Genomic DNA, 19739 nt, shown 5'->3' on the forward strand with positions numbered 1-19739 from the left:
CCTGCGAGTCTTTTGAAGTAACTTCACAGATTATACCATAGCCGGGGAAAGGGTAAAAAGGGACAAAGGAAACAATAAAGTTGTTGCAGTAAATCAATGAACGGCTTGTATTGGAAGTTTATAGTCTTCACTTTATACGTGCCCCTGGGTTCCTGCATATAACACAAACAAACAAATAGTGAGTGTGACCCCGCCCTGCCGGTGCACTGGATATAATAAAGACACAAAGAATCTTTACCTATACACTTACAATGATATTCTGCCCCAAATGCTCCAAGCAAAAACAGCTCAAAAGAGAAAAAATAAAGAAAAGAAATCAACATAGTCTGTAGACTGTTCAAATGTCTGAGATAATTCCAAAGTTCAGTAGAATCACCTTTCTTGTAGTAGCAAAAATAGAATACACAAAAAATGTACTTAGCTGCCCATCAGTGTCTTGAAAGGACATTCGATCCTTGTGCACCACGATAAAGACCAGTGCTGCTCCTTGCTTCAGAAAACAGCGATCCGAAAGATTCCGTGGAAAATAACTGAAATGTCCGCCAAACACCCAAGACAAGCCCAATCAGGACTATACTGGGTAAATGCAGGGAAAGGCAATTCCTTCTTTCTTCTCCGCAAACATTCCGGTAAGGAAAAGGAAAAACACCAATGTGCGGCTGCTGCCACGATTGCGCTCCGGGGCTGGCAGTGATGACGGAAAGTATACAAAAGAGAAACTAATGCGAACGCGCTACAGCGCCAATGCATTCGAAAATAGTCTCGCTCAAAAACCTCAGCGATACCTTGGCAAGTATAACGATGAGTGTTTATCTTGGGGAAAGTCCAGGATGTACTCAGGTGACAAGCACAGAGAAGGGGGAGGAGTGGGTTTAGATAGGCAAAAAGAGAAGAAAAGAGAAGTAGGACCAAACTACAGGCATTCTGGGAGATGTAGTTTGAGCAGTGTTCTCACTAGCCTATAGCTTGACCGTGACAGAAACAGCAAAACGCCTGAAGATCGCACCACCTACAAGACTGCCATGACGGAACACCACCAAAGCATCAGATCCAACAAAAGGACCTTCATCCAAAACAAGATCCTAGCCAACTGCAGCAACTCGATGGAACATTTCAGCATCATCCAGGAATGCACCAAACCCCCCATCGAGACCGTGGACATCACCCATTCCTAGGACCTCTTCAGCAAGCTTGGATCCTACTTCCATCTGTAAATCAAAGGCCTCTAAGACAATTTCAATGACAAGATGCCTGACCCCGAAACCACATCCTCCTCCAGCAACGCCAGCCAGCCCACCATCTTCTCCTGGACCCCAGTCACCACCGAACACACCACCTCAGCCATGAAAGGTATCCACTCAGGAGCCCCCACGGACCCCTGCCCGCTGCACATCTTCCACGGAGCCACCACCGCCTTCGCTCCTGAACTACAACACACTATCAACGCCACCTTTAAGAGCGGCACCTATCCTGATGACTAGAAATGCGCAGAAGTCAGACCCCTAATCAAAAAGCCCTCAGCAGATCCCACGAATCTTAAGAACTTCCGACCCATCTCCCTCCTCCTGTTCACGGCCAAAGTCACTGAGAAGACCGTCAATGCCCAGCTAACAAGATTCATCGATGAAAACTCCATCCTCGAACCCTCCCAATCCAGATTCAGCATCAACCACAGCACCGAGACCTCTCTACTCACCACCACAGACGACATCAGCACGCTCCTCGATCAAGGACACACCACGACCCTGATCCTACTCCACCTCTCAGTAGCTATCGACACCGTCTCCCACCGCACACTCGCCGCTAGACTCAGCGACGCTGGAATACAGGAAACCGCCCTCGTCTGGGTCCGCTCCTTTCTAACTGGCAGAACTAAAAAAATCAGACTGCCACCCTTCCTCTCTGAACTGACAGAAATCTACTGTAGAGTACCCCAAGGATCGTTGCTCAGCCCCACACTCTGCAACATCTACATGGGCCCCCTCGCAGCCATCGTCAGACAGCACAGACTCAGCACAGTATCCTAAGCCAACGACATCCAGCTCCTCCTCTCCCTCACCAAAGACCCCATCTCCACCAGGCTGAACTTCCAGGAAGCAATGAAGGACGTCACATCCTGGATGAGCTGCAGCTGCTTGAAGCTCAACTCGGAGAAGACAGAGGGCCTTGTGCTCAGGCTCTGCCCTTCTGCATGAGACAAAACCTGGTGGCCCACCACCCGCTGCAGCCCTCCCACCCCCACGGACCACGCCTGTAACCTCAGCATTGTACTCAACTCCTCCCTCTCCATGACCAGACAGGTCAATGCCATCACCTCCAGTTGCTTCAACACCATCCGCATCCTCCGAAAGACCTTCAAATGGATCCCCCTGAATCAAGGAAGACCGTCACCCACACATTAAAATCAGCAGACTGTACTACGGAAAGGCCCTCTATGCCGGGATCAACAAGTCCCTGCTCCGCAAACTCCAGACCATACAGAAAACAACAGCCAGACGCGTCCTCTAAGTCCCTCGACACGATCGCATCACCCAACACCTGCAGAACCTCCACTGGTGCCCCATAAACAAGAGAATCACCTTCAAGATACTCGCACAATCCTACAAATGCCTCCACAACTCTGGACCCAAATACCTCAATAAGAGAATCTCCTTCCATGCACCCAAGCAAAACCTACGATCCGCCCACTTCGTTCTCGCCGTAAACCTATGGATCCGCAGACCCAGAACAGGGGGAAGAGCTTTCTCCTACATTGCGGCCAAGATCTGGAACAAACTCCAGATTGACATCAGATGTGCACCCTCCCTGAAAATGTTCAGGAAGACTATCAAAACCTGGCTCTTTGACTGAACGGATCTGCTTAACCCCCCCCCCCCAACCCCCCCAGGGCCTTTGGACCCTCATGGGTGAATAGTGAGATTATAATTCCCCTTATTGATTGATTAATCTGTTATTCAGCACACAGACGCTCTTCAGGGTTATGTTATGATTTATGTTATCTCATTATATGTCGTAAGTCATTATCTTTCTATGTCGTATGTCTTGTCATAAGTTTTGTTTTGTTATGTTATGTATCTTTGGAGGTTCCAGGCCAAAGAAGTCTACATTTTGGGTTGGAGAGGTTGTACATGTGCCCCACCAACTTGGTGGCTCAAGTGCACCTCAAAACCCTGCTCTATTTGTTACTTACTGGCCCTGATCGCCAGGCCTGTCTGTTGCAGGTGCTGAAGTACTTCTTTCAAGTGGGACAGGTGGTTGTCCCACCTGGAACAAAGAAAGTAATGTTGTCTAGGTAGAGGGCACTGAAGTTCAGCCACCCCAGCGAAGACCTAACTGATCAACCTTTGAAAGGTATATAAGGAGGCAGGGGCATTCCTCAACCAAAAAAGAGCATACCTTGAACTGGAAGTGCCCCTCTGGGTGGCAAATGTTGATCTCTTCTTTATCCCTTGAGTTAGGGAAATTTGCCAAAACCCTGACTTTGATTCAAAGGTACTGAAGAACATGCAGCTCCTCACCTGTCAATGAGCTCCCCCGCTCTGGCTATAGGACAAATATTGGTCTTGGTACCTGAATTGAGGCCATATTAATCCATACAGAATCTCAGTACTGGTGTGCTACCCTGTGAGGCAGGATTGGGTGCCAGCATCATTGGGCTGGACTAAGAACAATAGGCACTCATGAACCCCAGTTCTAGCATCTTGGAAACTTCATCTTTGATACAGGCTCTCACTCTCTGTAAATCTCAATTTTGACAGGCATGGCGTGTCCTGTTTCGGTATTATGGGTGCACCAATTAATGACCTCTGGCATAAGTGAGAAAAAAGAGGAAACCTGTCCCAGTAACTGGTGACAGCTTCTTTCCTGCTCCTCTGTTGGTATAGGTGAGAGAATGACTCCCTCTATTGACCCATCTTGCTCAGCCTCCCGCCAGACTGTGAAAACATATGGGGTGGCGTCCCGAATTCTCTAATTCCCCTGCCTCTCCTCTTTCTCGCAGGCACTAGGACCACTGTTTCATGCTCCACATCCTTCTGACTACCCAGACACGCTGCCATGGACTATGTAGGGTTGTATCATCCTCTCAGTCTAACATCTCAAGATGTAATGGATCTCCACCTCTTTCCTGATGGTATGCTCCAGGTCATTTCCAAACGCAATAAAGTGATGGATGGAATGCTTGAATTAATCTCAGCCACTAACAATCACTCAGGCGGCATCCTAATCCATAATTTTTCACCCACCATGCCACCTCAGTTTGGACCCAGCCATATGCAAATCAGTCTTCACCCTGCTCCTCATGGGAACAGTCCAGCACAAACTGCCAGACCAGGTCGTCTCTGAACAAGAGCACAACTAACCGAGGACCATTTTTTCCCTAGTTAGGACCGAAGCCTGATATAGCTTGATTCCAGTGGCACAGTGAGCCTGGGATCCACGTCTGGGCACACACAGTGCACATAGGGCATCAAATACAAAATCAACAAGGTGATGGGTGGAAAACTTTCATTAATCTCAGTCACTGGCAATCGTTCGGGTAGCCTCCCAATTCATTGTTTTTTTCAGCCACTACATCACCTCAGTTTGGACCAAGTCACTTTGGATCAGTCTTCACTCTTCTCTTCATGGTAACAGCTGAGCCATGCCAGGTCCTCCCTGAACTGCAACACAAGCAACCTAAGACTGGTGTCACCCTAGCACAAAGTCTGCAGGTTGTTTTGGCAGAAGTACAATATGCATTCATTAACTGCTTCCTTTCAGCAATAAAATGCATGCAAAGAAACAAATTAATGTGTTTGCACAATGGTATTTTACTTCTGGTGGAAAGATAACATAAGTATAGGTAATGCTAGCACAGAAAATGACAGTGTATTTGTATTTTAAAGTTAGAAGTGTTGAGGCGGCAGAAAGCTAGAGAAAAAGTTGTATTTTCATGTAACATCTCAGTTCCATTCTTATATAACAAAATATTCTGTAGTAAAATGTGTCAATTATTTTTATTATGTATACATGAATTGATCTATTCAAATCAATATAAGAAAAGTGAAATTTATTGACAAGTAGCAAATGGGGGACCTTGTAGGAAAGTGGGTTTTTGGTTAAAGAGGTGATACCCTTCTCAAGCAGCAATCACACTTCTGTGAGGGCGAAAACTAGTAAACCTCCAAGTTAACCTGTACTTAGCCCTCTGGAAGCTTGGCACAAAAGCAGTAAGGCTTAAAGCAGAGGCAATGTGGTTAGGAGTTGTGCACACTTCAAACAGTAATAAAGTCGAAACAACACATGAATATTCCTACACAAATTTCGAAAACTAGAGTAGAATATAATGCAAAAATCCAATTAGTTGAACAGGAGATATGCAATTTTAAAGACTTAAGTGAAACAAGTGCTTAGAAGCACAAACCACCACTTGTGGTTATCTGGTCATAAGGCATAAGTTCAGGCCAGCCACGATGGAGCGTGTGCCTGGTACAAGGACCAAGTGAGGCCTGCTGAACAAAGTGCCTTAAATCCAGGTTGCGTAGCATTGTGACATCCCACGCAGAGGGTATGTCATGCAGCGGCAGTTCTGATGACTTTGGGGCAGCGATGTGAAGTCCTGCATTGAGAAGCATTGCGCAATGGCTGCTCAGGGTAACTACACGTCTGCGAAGCAAGGTCCTGCATTGAAATGCGCCAAGCAGTTCAAGTGAGTTGCAGGGCTGCAATGAGAGGTCCTGTGTTGAGATACATCACGCAGTAGTAGTTAAGAGGAGCTGCAGGGCTGCAATGCTAGGTTGTACTTCGAGATGCCTTGCACATCAGTAGTTCCAAGGAGATGCAGGGTGATACATCAGTACTGCTACGACCACAGCTGGGCTGGCAGAGTATCTTAAGACCCACTTCCAAGGGTCCATACGTGGGGTGGCTCCACTTGTGGCAAGATGCACAGCAGGTAGAATCGAGGTACTGAGTTCAAGGTGGATAACAACTTTTCTGTCCCTAAAGCTCTGATCAGGAGCACTCTAGTGGTCCTGGGTCCGTGATCTAGGTTCAGTCCTTCCCACACAGGCAGCATGGCAGCAAAGTAGAAGTCCTTCTTACAGAGTAGAACAGCTGACATTGTACTATCTGATACTAGGTTCTTTTGAATCTTCCACAGGTCCAGAGGTGTACAGAGAGTTGGGTCTGAGGGTTCTTTATTTATTTCTGGTACCTACTTTGAAGTAGAGGTTTCAAGAGGCTTCCCCCTCAAGAAGTACTTGGAATTTCCGGCCTCCCTGTCCTGGCTTCATCTTGTCTGGGGTCAGAAAAGACTAGTGTCAAACCCCTTGTAAGCGTGCTCAGGCAGAGACTTTATGATGTGCAAGTGTGATAGGTGACAGCTTCATTCCCCTATCAAGTCAGAGATGGCCCACCCTGCTACTATCTATTCCCCCTTTGTCTCACTGTCTGGAGAAATACAAAAAGACCAACTGACAGCTACACCTAGTCATGTGAACCAGGAAAACCAGGAGGGCACATAATAGTTAGGACAAGAAAATCCCAATTTTCTAAAAGTGGCATTTTCAGAATTGTGCCTTAAAATCCGACAATAGCATTAACAAGGGTTTTATATTACATTTCCTTAGACAACAAAATCAACATTTTCTATGTGCACGCAATTGAATTTTCCCACCTATTAAATCCATTCAGGGAACACAATGTTATTCTACGGGAGAGGTAGCTGTGGCCCGTGCTGGTAAGAGTGGTGGGCGGTGAGGTGAGGGGGGATTTCCACAGAAGATGACCAGGGCAAATTAATTATTTATATAATTTTCCCAGGTTATCGTCTGCCAAAATCCCCCATCCCCTCCCCCCCACACCTGGCCCCGCCATTCTCACCTGCACATGTCACAGCTGCTACCAGGATATATAACATTTAAAAAACATGTCCAAGTTTTTAAATACACTACACCTTGCCCTCTGGGTTGTGTAGGGCCTGACTTATATGTATTTAAAAGGGAGCTTTGGGCCTGGCAAGAGGTTTGTCTTGCCAGGTTGAAATGGAAGTTTAAAACTGCTCCCACAGGCAGAAATAGCAGGCCTCAGACATGTTTAAAGGGCTACGTAGGTGGGCGGCACAATAAGTGCTGCCGGCCCACTAGTAGCATTTAATATATGGGCCGTGGGTACAGGGTCTTACAAGTAAATTAAATGTGCCAACTAAGTGTAAGCCAATGTTACCATGTATTCGGGGAGAGAGCACACACACTTTAACACCACTTAGCCATGGTAAAGTTCTTTTAATTTGCCATGAGCATACTATTTTACTGATTAAGGTATTACTGTTGTATGTCATTTTACTACTGTCATCTTTATTATATTTACTGAATAAATTCAATACTGTGCAAAGACCAAGTGAGCTCCTTTAGTGGAATTCTTCGTGGAAGAGTTTCTGAATCCACTCTGCCTCCCACTCATCCTGCTGATTGATCCTTCGTGATAGAATAGAAGTGTCAACACATGTTGGGCATCTGCTGTACACCTGTCATCAATTGAAAAGTGGAAGTGGAAAGTGACAGAATATAGTCCCTAGGGATGCCAATAGTTGATAACCCTGTCCTACCCTATCCACCAACATGACGGGAAAGTCTACATTTCTCAAATCAACTGCAAAACCTAGGGGAGCTATTTCCTGATGGCAGATGGCTATTGATTGAGCAATTCTGGTCCATGGGCCTGGTTAACCTCCCCGGACACATATTCATTCATCAGACTCAGATAGGCTGTCATGTCCCATTGGGAGTCCCTCTTCCTAGAGTCAGAAAAATTCACCCTACTGTCCCAAATGTATTGTGCCACGACTGCAGTGGATAGATTGCTATATTTTATAATGTATTCATCAGACTGATGCCCACCCTAGAGGGTGCTGCCTGGTCAAAATGGGGGATGATCTGGGTTTAGAAATTTCCCCTGCCATTTGACCTTGCGCTGTAGGCAAGCGAAGTTGGAGTCTGTAAACTACTGACATCAGCGTCTACCCTTTATCTTCTTATAGAAGCTCTATTTGACCCCTTCCAGGCTACATAGAATGGACCCCATTAGGCAGTATGTTAAGCCTTGTGCTGGGGTATGTAGCAGATGTGTCCAATGCTGTGAGAAGACTGACTGCCCTCATGTCCCTCCTGGAAAAATACTGAATATCCAAGGTTTGGTCGAGTGTGCTGGTTCCCGGAATAATTCACTTGGAGATAGAGCGTCGCACAATGAACTCTAGGAGGCATATGCGGTGACTCCACCCATGAGGCCTAGACTGAAATATATTTGAGGGCCATTTAGGGAGTATTTGATCCATGCGGGTACATTGGATATTTATTGTCAGCTGGTAAAATGATTGAAATCTCTGCTGATTGTAAAATACAACGCAACTGAATTTATATGGTGGGTTCAATAGGGTCTGGGTTAAAAATGCATGTACCTCCCTTAGTTATCTTATGAATCTCTTGCAGACCTGCTAGTGAAAGGTTGCTGTCAAGCTATGTTCATATATATACAGTAGGTAAGCACCCCAACATGGACTGTCTGAAAGTGGATACAAGTGTTGATATCTGTTGTTGAAATGATACTCATCGCATGTGGAATGGAATTGACCAATGTTTCAGTGACAGTCACTTTATGTACTGCCTTGAATGCTTTACTCTGTGCTATAAGGCAATGTTCTGCAATATTGTTGTTAATAACTACAATAAACAGTCAAAAAAAGATCGAAGTGCAAACAACCTGACGAATACGAGCAAACAGCTGAGATTACTAAATTCGAAAAGCAGCAAAACAAGCTACAAACAAATAAGTGCCAGAGATCCTCAAAGTAAATTTTAATAAAGAAAATAACAAATAAAAAAAATAATTAACTTAAAGTCAGAGTTAGGGTGAAGTCCAAACTGAGCTCCATTCTCAAGTGTCTACGATGTAATAAAAGGAGAGTAGACTTTAAACCCAAAGTCTTGCTCGTCGAGCAATTGTTGTGAGCAGCATCGGGCAGAAGTTTGGGATGGGCTTACCATCATCCGTACATATAATGTATGGAGATAAATGTGAGTTGTCATTGTTAGAATCACTCATTTCAAATAAGCATATATATTATAGTGAATATTGGAAATCCTTAGGGCACTCTTGCTTTTGATTGCGCTCACCAATTTATTTTGACTTACAAGAATACAATTACAAAACATGTTCAATACTATATTAAACAGTATATTTATGACATATGACACATATTGAAACTTAATATTCTAATCAGTGGATTTTATGCTCTAAAAACTTTCTAGAGGAAATCAACTAGTAATAATATGACAAAAACCCATCACTCTAACATATGCAACACTGTTAGAGACAGAAAGTCATACACAGATAACTGGGTTTTACATATTAAACAGACATTTAAAGACAGTCTTTGTGAAATATAAGAGCGACTGAGTTACCACTTTAAATAGCAAACTGCATTTTCTAATGTAATATGAAAGAATTCATGGTAAATGCTCACCAATATTGTTCCTTCTTCACTGTAGCTGTCTATCAGTGGTTTCCTTTCAAAAAGTTTAGCAATTCGCTGAACTGCAACCTTTGCTTTCCCAAAGTCTGGTGCAAGAACACTATACTGTCCGATACTTATGGCAGGAAACAAGGCAGTATTATACACACTGGAAAAAGTAGCAGAAATTAATCAGTTTTATTAAATGTCACACATATATTTCTCAAGACAATCGTTCTCTTAATGGATTTAGATAGATTTAACAGTGCTAAATCGATATGCTATTGCAACTCATATTAGCAGAAGATAAAATAGGTGTTTTTGCACAACAATAAAGACCACTGCAGTATTACATAGAAAACAATGACATGCCTGCTATGATATAGACGCTTTGGCTAAAGATAATGGATGAAAATGTTGTACAAGATTACACATGTCTGCTATTTACACAGAAAATGGATGTTAATCTCTTCAAATCAAAGAGAGCATTTTTTATTTAATGAAATAATTGTGGTCTATTCTTGGATTTTATGGGACAAAGGGGCATATTATCAAGGGCTTTATCTCCGCTTTTTTGGCTTTAAAAGCCAAGAAAGCGGAGATAAAATTTTCTCCCTATTACCAAGCTGTCGCTAACACCAGTTAGCGACAGCTAATAGGAGATAGTGACCATCTTGGGCCCCGCTTTGCATGTCAGTGATATTTATCACTAATGACATGCAAAGTGGGCGTGCCAAGATGTTAGCGACTGGAAACAGTCGCTAACATCGCTATCTCCTATTACCAACTTTTGGAGATATTCGCGCTAAGTGCGAATATCTCCAAAAGCTAACACCTGCCCAGGAGCAGTTCTTAGCCATGTTATCCAATGGGAGGTGGATAACATGGCTAAGAGCATTTGCTCGATAATGCATGAATATCGCTGACTTTTCAGCGATATTCATGCATTGCGGCCGTTTTTTATCGCATTTGCGATAAACCTTGCTAATAGCAAGGTTTATCTGCGATAAAAATCGCCGATGTGCGGCGATAATTTTTGTCTCTAAACAAGTTAGAGACAAAACTTATCTCTATTGGTTGGTAATATGCCCCAAAGTTTCTCTGTCGTACATTTTAAGGATGTTGCTTGTCACTGACGAGTTCCATGAGCATTTAGAGGAACGAGGCTAAAGAACGTGTTCCTTTATAAGGTCATTGGACTCCAATGTGACTTGTAATATCCTTACAATGTGTGTCAGGGGGGTACTTTTTCCTTATAACACATGGTCCCGCCATCATCCTTCCCATAAATTGCTTAAATCCTTGGTGTGTTGCTTTTTCATAGGAAAGAGCGAGGATGGTTGCTGTCAAAAAATTAAAAAAGTTCAAAATTAAACTCACTATGCAGTTAAAAATGTGTTGCAAAAACATATTAAAAATTAAAATCAGTTTAATGTAAGTCAGATAAAAAAATGCTGTGAGGCAAAATGTGCAAAAAAAACATGTTTGCCTAATTCTCTACTTTATGCTGATCACTGTTTATCCAAAAGGAAAGAGCAGAAGAAGAAAAAGGCACTGTCTTTTGCTGTCGAAACTGCAGATTTAATTATGCTCTGTGACATATCGTTTTCCTTAGCTGTCTAGCTGCTGACTCTGGCAGCAGGTATTTTGACGCCAGAGATCAACAGCCATAAGTTAATACAGTTGAATAGCTCTGTTATTTCCTTATTGTAGGCGACTACAGATGTAACAGGTCACCTGTAATAAAAAAAACTATAGGAGGAATGGTGATATATTCAAGTACATCATCGTCTGCCTAGCAAATTGGGTCCCCAAACCTGGACCATACCCTGTTCACTGGTGCTCGAGGAACTTGAATGAGGAGTCCATGAGGCAGGGATGAGACTCAGCCTTTTAAAGATCCTTCAATGCTGGCACGGAGCCCAGTGTGACTCCAGGCTGCAGGGTTGCTCCCTCAATTCACCTGTTGGCGATGTGATCATGCACCCTGTGATATAGTTCATAAAATTGCTGGACTGCCCCATCATACACTCCTTCTGGATGGCAGTAGAGTCTACGCTCTGGGGATCTATGGATTTGACGTTACCACTTCCAGGCACCCTAATTCTACTCCATGACTATACAGACATTCCCCATTGGACCCACCATGCTGGTCGATTGCTTGCCACTGTCCTTACGTCTGCCAAAATCTGTATTTTGTGACACTGGCGCTCTCCATAATTTCCGTCACATGTGGAATGGCTTGCAGAGATATACAAGACCGCACCATATGAAAAAATTATTTACAATTTAATGGGCAAAGCATATATTTTTCTTTTTATATGATCACCCTTTTTGCAAGATACCTCCCTTACCCATAGTTCGAATAGACTTCATCATTGTACCCACCACCCCTCCCTGATCGTCCCCTTTCTCTCTCCCCTTCTTTGCAGTATCTATCTTTCTCCCCTTCTTTTTACTCTGCATTCTTCCTTTCCTCTCTATACTTTTTTCTTTCTATAGGTTATTCTTTCATCAATCTCTTCTTTTTTGTGTACCTCTCTAAAATATTACATATAAGTACTGTTTGCTATTGGTGCATGTATCACAGTCAGCATTTGCATCTCTATATGGGTATCAGCTGGACTTGCCTGTCACTAAAATAATTGATATACAAAAAAAGAAATTCATTTATACAGGAATTGCAGGCTCTCATGTATTATACAGTTAAATTAGATAGCTAACCTGAGCACATTGTTTTTTTTCTCCACATAATGCGAATGTAGTTCATGTTACAGTCATGCCATTCTGCACATAATCTCCTAAATTCAGTTATACCTGAATGCTATTTACTAACCATCTGTTACCCATAGCTTAAAAGCAATTTGAATGTATGTTAAATTTGCCATAATTTGACTTATGATAGGAATCAATTTAACTCACACTGCTGCAATTAATGCTTGTGTCACCATAGTCATACACAGTTTGGTAATTCGCCAATACAATTACAGCTAAATTACCAATCCACTATGCAAGAAGGATTTGCAGTACACAGGGCAGTCCAGAAAGAACAGCCATTAGCATAGGTAACAGGTCTGCTTTGAAGTGAACGAGAGTATTTGTTGTGCATCTATGTATGAGTGGGTGAATCAGTGACGGTATAAATGATTCCATGTATGGAAGGATGAGTTGACACACTATCTCACAGCTCACTTCTCATTGTCAACAAAACAGCAGTTTATGCAATATCGTTTTGGCATTTGGGAAACAAAAGATCTCATCCCCTCTTCCAAGAATGTCCATTGTGTAAATATAAGCAAAAAACTTTACTACACATCTTCTGCATATGCCCGAAGTTCTTGACGGAAAGAAAAAAATTGTTGAAAGAAATTTTTATAAATCGGAAAATCGGATCCTGTGGGCAAGCGGTAATCACTTGGTTAGGTGGCTCTTCTATCCACCTGGTCTGCAAGGGGGTAAACATTTCTAAAGTACATTTTAAAGCAATAGAACAATCCAATGGTTATTAATACAAAACCACCTCAAGGGGGTCTGAATTACTGGGAAATACCCAAGATTGCTTGTATTTTAGTAAATAGAGACCCATCACAATAATGTCCACCTCAAGACTACAACTTGCAAAAAGAATTTGCACTTTCATAAAGAAGAACTCTGGGATTTGATAATTGGAAACCTTTGAAGATCAAAGCAGTTGTCAATCTCAATAATTTAACAAGAACTAAGCACTCGCAATCCGGCAAAGCAGAAACCCTGGGATAACATTTGCAATAAAGGAAATCCTGTCAACGTCACCATTGGAGCCTCTTATCTCAAGATTCAAACTCAAGATTCAAACTTGCATGTGGGTGGCGAGGCGGGAGGATCACCCAGTGGATACATTATAAATATTTGTAAAAATTCAAATAAACCTATCTTGTGGCCGGCCGGGTCCCACGTCTCTGCTCCTACTCTCCTCGAGCACAGGAAGCAGGCCACACTAACCGATCACAACACTGCAGTGCAGCGTTGTGATTGGTAAGCACCCAGGCTCCCCTGACCAATCACAATGCTGCAGCAGCTTTGTGATTGGTTTTGTGCATCCTGGGTTGACGCTCAACCAGGGATTGGGGGCCTGGACTTGTTCTCCATGCAGGCTGCAATGCAGACTGTATGGAGAACGGGAAAGTGCGCATGATGGGTTTGAATGGCCCAAGAGGACCGACCAAACAGTCATTGCGCACTTGAGTGGGCATCCACTCTGCCCCTGCCCTGCCCTCAAACAGCAGATCAGCCCCATCCACTCATCCCCGTAAAGCAGCAGGAAGCAGAACTAAAATGATATTAACGCAAATGTATTATCATTTTAGGTTTCCGCTTCCCTCTGCTTAAAAGCAGTGGGGCAACTCTCCTCTGCCATAGCGGAGGAGCCACTCCTGCACTGGGATACGATAATTGGAGAACATTCAAGACCATAGCAATGTCTACCTCAAGAACTTGACTTTCACAAGGCACTTGCACTTCAAATCCTGGGATAACATCAGCTAATTATTTATCATTATTTCTTCAAAGAAGTTCAAAGATCAATAATATTAACAACTATTTAAGCCCCATCTACATGAGAGATAACTGCCACTTAAAAGTAATATGTTCTCCATTCATTGCACTTTATAAACGTGTTCTGCAAAGTTTTAAAGTTTTTATAAATGATTTATTTAAGGTTTTACTATTAGGCTGATATTTATTTGAAAATAATCTGATACAACTGTCCAGGACCAAGTTTGGTGTGTAAAATAATTGTTTTTGTCTAAGAAACAAAATTCAATGAATGTATCTTAGAGGAATGGTTTCAACTGACTATACACTTGAATAAAGGTATTATTATTAAAATTATTACTATTATTATTATAAGGGATGGCACACTAATGTATGTACGGATGAGTGAGTCAGCATATTGATGGCTAAATGGGTAACTAAGTTTATGCATAGATGGATAAGAGATTGAGTGCATGGATCTATGAGTGAATTATTGCACAACTGAATTGGTTGAGTGCACGGATGAGTAATTTGAGGAGTACGTTTATGGACGAATGGAGACTGCATAAACAAATTTTAAAAGTGGAATCTCAGAAAACCATAGTGATAATAACATTACAAGATTTATCATCACATATTATGAAATTCTTCTTCATGGGTCTTTAAATACCTGCATATGCTTGTTGGCAAGCGCTCAGTAATGATTGCCCAGTATGTGAGATTCGAGCCAGAGTACAGAGCCTTCAGGATAATGCAATGAACAACAGAAAAAACATTTGCAAGCCTATCCTAATCCACAGCATAGACTGTGGAGACATATAGGCAGAAGATTTCAATAACAGCAACCTCCTAGCTAATAGCCTAGAAAGAATTTACGCAACCTTTAAAACGTTTTTCCATTTTACCACCAACATTAGCAGTGGCGTCACTAGGGTTGGTGTTACCTGGTGCGGGTAATTCATGGTGTTACCCCCTCACAACTTACCGCATGGACCTCCTCCGCCTCGAGTTCACCAGTGGACACAGTTGGCAAATAACGGGACCATACAGAATCCTTAGTAACGTTTGTAAATTTAGGTCCTATATTTACAAAGGCCATAGAAGAAAACTTTAATTCAATAAGGTCGAAGGTAAAAGATTTTAAGAAGTTAAGAACTAAGAACTACATAGAAAATATGTTACTTTTTTATTTTTATTTTAACAGAACACTTTAAATTGTACTGTTACAGGAGATAAGGTTGTAACCATTCTGTATTGGGTTTGCACAATCAGCAACTGCAAGAATAGTATGCAACATTACAAATTACAATGTCACATTAAATCTCGACTAATCATAATTTTCCTTTCCTGGCCTTTAAAGCAGCAAACTTGTTAATTACTTCATCAAAATCAACTCCTTTCACCAAATCACTTTCAATTGATAATATTGCAAGATCAGAAAGCCTAGACTATCCCATGGTAGATCACAAATAGTTCTTTATAAACTTCAGCTTTGAAAAACTCCTCTCACATGAAGCCACAGACAAACAGATCGTACGAAATAAGTGTAGGCTCACTGAGAGATATGGGAGAGATTCTAGGAAGTCCCATTCAGCTATGAATTTCAAAACGTCAAATACTGACCAGTCTTTGGCTTCTTCGAGATCAATCTCTGCTGCCTTCAGGTACCTTCTCAGCCTTGGTATTTCTAATAAAAGCTCTCCCTTGGATAACTCATCATAGAAAGTGGACAATTTTGGAATGGACACCAGTAACTTTTCTTCAGTGGCAAATATCAAACTCTTGGCTTGAACCGCCTTAAACCTGGCTGCTACTTCCTTGATGGCTCTTGATCTGATCTGGAGTTCAGAATGGAAACGATCAATACACTCAAGCATCACCCTCTTGTTTTCTTCTTGCAGAATTAGTTCAGCATCTCTTATCTTCTCACCTGCCATCCTCTTCTTGAACCTGGGTCTGCTCTCTACTGAAATTCCATGTTGGTCTGATTTTAAAAGTGCCTGCTCAATTGCCTGCTCCACTAGATGATCGCACTGTTCGCCGTACAGAAAATGTCTTAGCATCTCTAGCTTTGTCACCACATTGTCAAGAGTTAAGCCCTTAGTCTGAAGGTACAGCTGTGTAAGATTAACTTCGTCAAGTACATCACACCAAATGTACGGGTGGGCGGAATTTGCGGAATCGCATTACGCAAATCTCCGCAAAACGGTATATCTCGCGAACACGCATTTGAGAAAGCTAACAAGCAAAACATTTCGTAAAGTTGCGGAAATCAGAATTTTGGGCAAATTCGCGTTCTCCGCGGAACGCGAAATTACCCAAATTCCGCAAACGGAATGGAATTTAGCGCCCAGGCCTAACTAAAAGTAGAGGTAGCACAGAAATGTGAAATTGCAGACAGCAGGCAAAAGACCTCAGACTGTGCCTCTTGTGTCCAAATTTTCATCTGGATCACATAGAGCTTCAATTGCCGCCACACATTCATCACATTTTTCTTTCACTGCCTTTACTGCAGCATGATGAGCACTCCCGCGTGTCGTTGATAGTTTTCACTGAGACTCCAGTGTGGTCCATTAAAACATCCCATCGGTGAGTGGAAGCAGCAAAGAAGGAAAACACTGTCTCAAGAGTTCCAAAAAAAGTCACACACAAAGCATTTTCAACAAAAGAGTGTTGGTCGCACAAGTTATGCGAATGATCCACACATCCATTAAAAAATAGCTTTCCTGTTCTTTCTTTTCAAAATGGCTTGTACAGCCTCATGGATTACAGCCATAGTGGCAGCATTATCATAACTTTGAGCACGGCACATCATAATGTCAAGTCCATCATTTTACAGATTTTTAAGAATATCAGAAACGAGATCAACAGCTTTTTTCCCCTTTAAACGGAAAAATCACAGAAACACTTCTGTTACTTCAATTTTCCTATTTTGAATTTTCACACATCTGATCACTTCGGACATTTGGTCAGTGTGTGATGTGTCAGGTGTGCTATCGAACATGATCCCAAAATACCTGTCAGATTTTAAATCCATGATAAACTTCTCCTTCACATGATTTGCTAGGACATGTATAAACTCATGATAAACTTGGTGCAAGATAAGATACTGATGCTTCGCTTTAATCTCATTAGGTGCTCTTTCAGCACTGGGTCATATTTAGAAAGCATCTCAACCATTTCAAGAAAGTTTCCTTTATTCAATGAAGATTCATCTTCATTGTGGCCCCGGAAATCCAGATTCTGCTTTGCAAGAAACAATGTGATATTGAGCAACCTATGCAAGATGTCTCTCCACTTTTTCGTCTCTATGTCCATCGAAGCAATACTTTTGGCGTCAATTGATTTGTGCAGTCTAAGTCCTGCTGCCAAGGTTTTCCATTTTTCAAGGCAATGTAAGTGCTCTTCGGATGTCTGATTATTATGCACTTTCAGGCTCAGTTTCCACCTCATCTGAAACCCAATCACAAATTTGGATGTTGTGTCTGTAGCATGATTAGCGGCAAAGAGTCGGCAGCAAAAACAATATAAAATCTCACTGACGAGTGAGTAAACCATCCATGATCGCAACACTTTTTCGCCATTTGGCATCACCTTGTAAAACCAATCTTTTGATAGCTGGTGAACATCTCCTTTTACCTTTGGATCTTGCCTTGTCGCAATTCTGAAAGGGCCATATTTGTTCTGGAAAGAAGCACTTCCTCTTTTGCTGATTACAACCTGCACATGATCTGGAACAGGTATATTCCAAAAGGAAGCATCATCTAAAATATTCCAGTTTTCCCACTTAACCTCGTTCATCATCTCATTTACAGTATCATGGTTAGAGTCACTTTCAGTACTCTCTTCTGCTTCAAATTTATCCATTTGAATTTCCATTTCCTTTCCTTGTTATTCTGTTTCATTTTCTTCTATTTCAACTCCTTCCTCTTCTGCAGAATGCATACTAGCATCAGAATCAGCATTATCATTTGGTGGCCGAGGAACTGTGTCTTTTGATGAACCCTTACCCTGCCGATCATCTGGTCTCTTGACATATTGAAGCATGGATCCACGTAGTGTTGAGAGTGATTCACTTTTTTTTTTCTTTTTTTCTTTTCTCTGCTGGCATCCACTTGGCCTCTTTGATGTATGTATTCCATGTGGCATGATTGATATAATATATCCTTGAACTGTTATTATATAAAAAAAAGCGACTTTAAAAACACCACCAACAGCAACAACAAAAACAAAGCATGTTTTAAGCACATGTAGACAGGCACTGCAAATTAAAATATAGAATTCAGTTGAATGATTATTTCTGCTTTAATAACAACAGTTGGGAATCATGGCATTGTTGCAAGCCTCTTGTAATGTGGCCCTGATGTATACCCTGTAGATTTTAGCAAAAAAAAGAAATTCTGTCTTTAAGTGAAGCAAATCAAAAGTTAATAAACATGTGTGAGAAGTGCTCGAGTGCAGTGGAATGCCCTCCGTAGAGGTAGACTGGTCATCATTCAGTTGTTAATTACTGCCTTTGGTTGTTAAAGTGTTTTTAATGAAGTAACATTTTTACCATGTGTACACTCTAATAGACAGTTATACTGTGTGTAAAATACACAGAATAGAACCGCCCTATCAAAAATTGTGCCACATTACGCCAGGTGATTTCCCTTTTCTTTCTGCATAATTTAGTCAACCCTTCCACATAATGTGGCCCACCTCTGGTGCATAATTCCAGTGGCCCTAGCTATGAGTGGCATTAGGATGCTAAATGGCCCAGGCCGAGGTGAAGGGCAGTCAAGGTACTGGCGATTTGCTTGGTAATGACTTACAGCCGCATAGTGTCTACTCAAGATCGTGGAGCGAGAAAGAGACCATGTAGGCCTATGCAAGATGCCTATGACTTGCCCACCTGCTTGGACATATAACCGGCACATGCACACTTGGAGAGTAGTCATTGTATCCCTTGGGCAAAGGTTTGCCATCACCAGCTTAGCACAGAAAGAGGCCTGCCAAGACAGACGTTAGAAGGCCTATTCACAAATGCAATCGGAGTTCATAAAGTAGTGCTCTTGTTGAATTTCTTTAGGCACCACAACCCCTACCTCTGAGCCATCCCATGTTTTCAACACACAGAGAGTTAAAGACGACTAGTCGGAAGGGGGAATCAAACTTGGTTTTGTCCAGGGCTCTGTCTGAGCAAAGACCATCTCTGATTGCACAAAGCTTCCTACAGCAAGATCCCTTGTCTATACCGATGCTTCTTTTCATTTCTAGCAACGCAGCACTGCTCCGCGCCATTTTCAGCACAGCTGGGCATGAATTTGGCCTTACAGACAGGGCAGGAGTCTGGGGTACACACGGGTACACAGCGTCCACCCACTATTTTTACAGGGTGGACACTGTCTTCCCTGCTGAGAAGTATGGCCCCACAGAAATATGTTGAACTTCTCCCAGTGTAACTTTAAAACACCAGGACACGTTCATCAGCTCCTGCACGTTATCTGCTTTCGATTCTCAGCAGCAACGTGCAGGCAGCGAAGGGGGCTTTTTTCCCACCTCCAGCTGGGAAACGATATAGAATTTAAGGGGCCATCAGGTCTCCATTGATCGAGTAAGGGACTGGAGGCGTCCTGGAATCTCACAAATGCGAATGCACTGGCGAGAAAAGCAAAGCACACAGCTTGTTATCTCTTCACAGGTACTTAAGAGATGCATCCTTACTTATTTTGTTGTATATAAGTGCACGCAT

General features: G+C 42.4%; 1 protein-coding gene across 3 annotated transcripts in view; it reads right to left on the reverse strand.

The window, feature by feature from the left end:
- Positions 1–19739, reverse strand: part of LOC144784709 (ATP-dependent translocase ABCB1-like) — a 916046-nt gene that overhangs the window by 166478 nt on the left and 729829 nt on the right. For all 3 annotated transcript variants that reach the window (XM_078663661.1, XM_078663660.1, XM_078663662.1), the window contains one exon: positions 9506–9662. In XM_078663661.1, coding sequence (XP_078519787.1) covers positions 9506–9662 — 157 coding nt within the window. The remainder of the gene's footprint in view (positions 1–9505; positions 9663–19739) is intronic.

The sequence above is a fragment of the Lissotriton helveticus genome, chromosome 10 (assembly GCF_964261635.1).
Source record: "Lissotriton helveticus chromosome 10, aLisHel1.1, whole genome shotgun sequence".
Taxonomy (NCBI): Eukaryota; Metazoa; Chordata; class Amphibia; order Caudata; family Salamandridae; genus Lissotriton; species Lissotriton helveticus.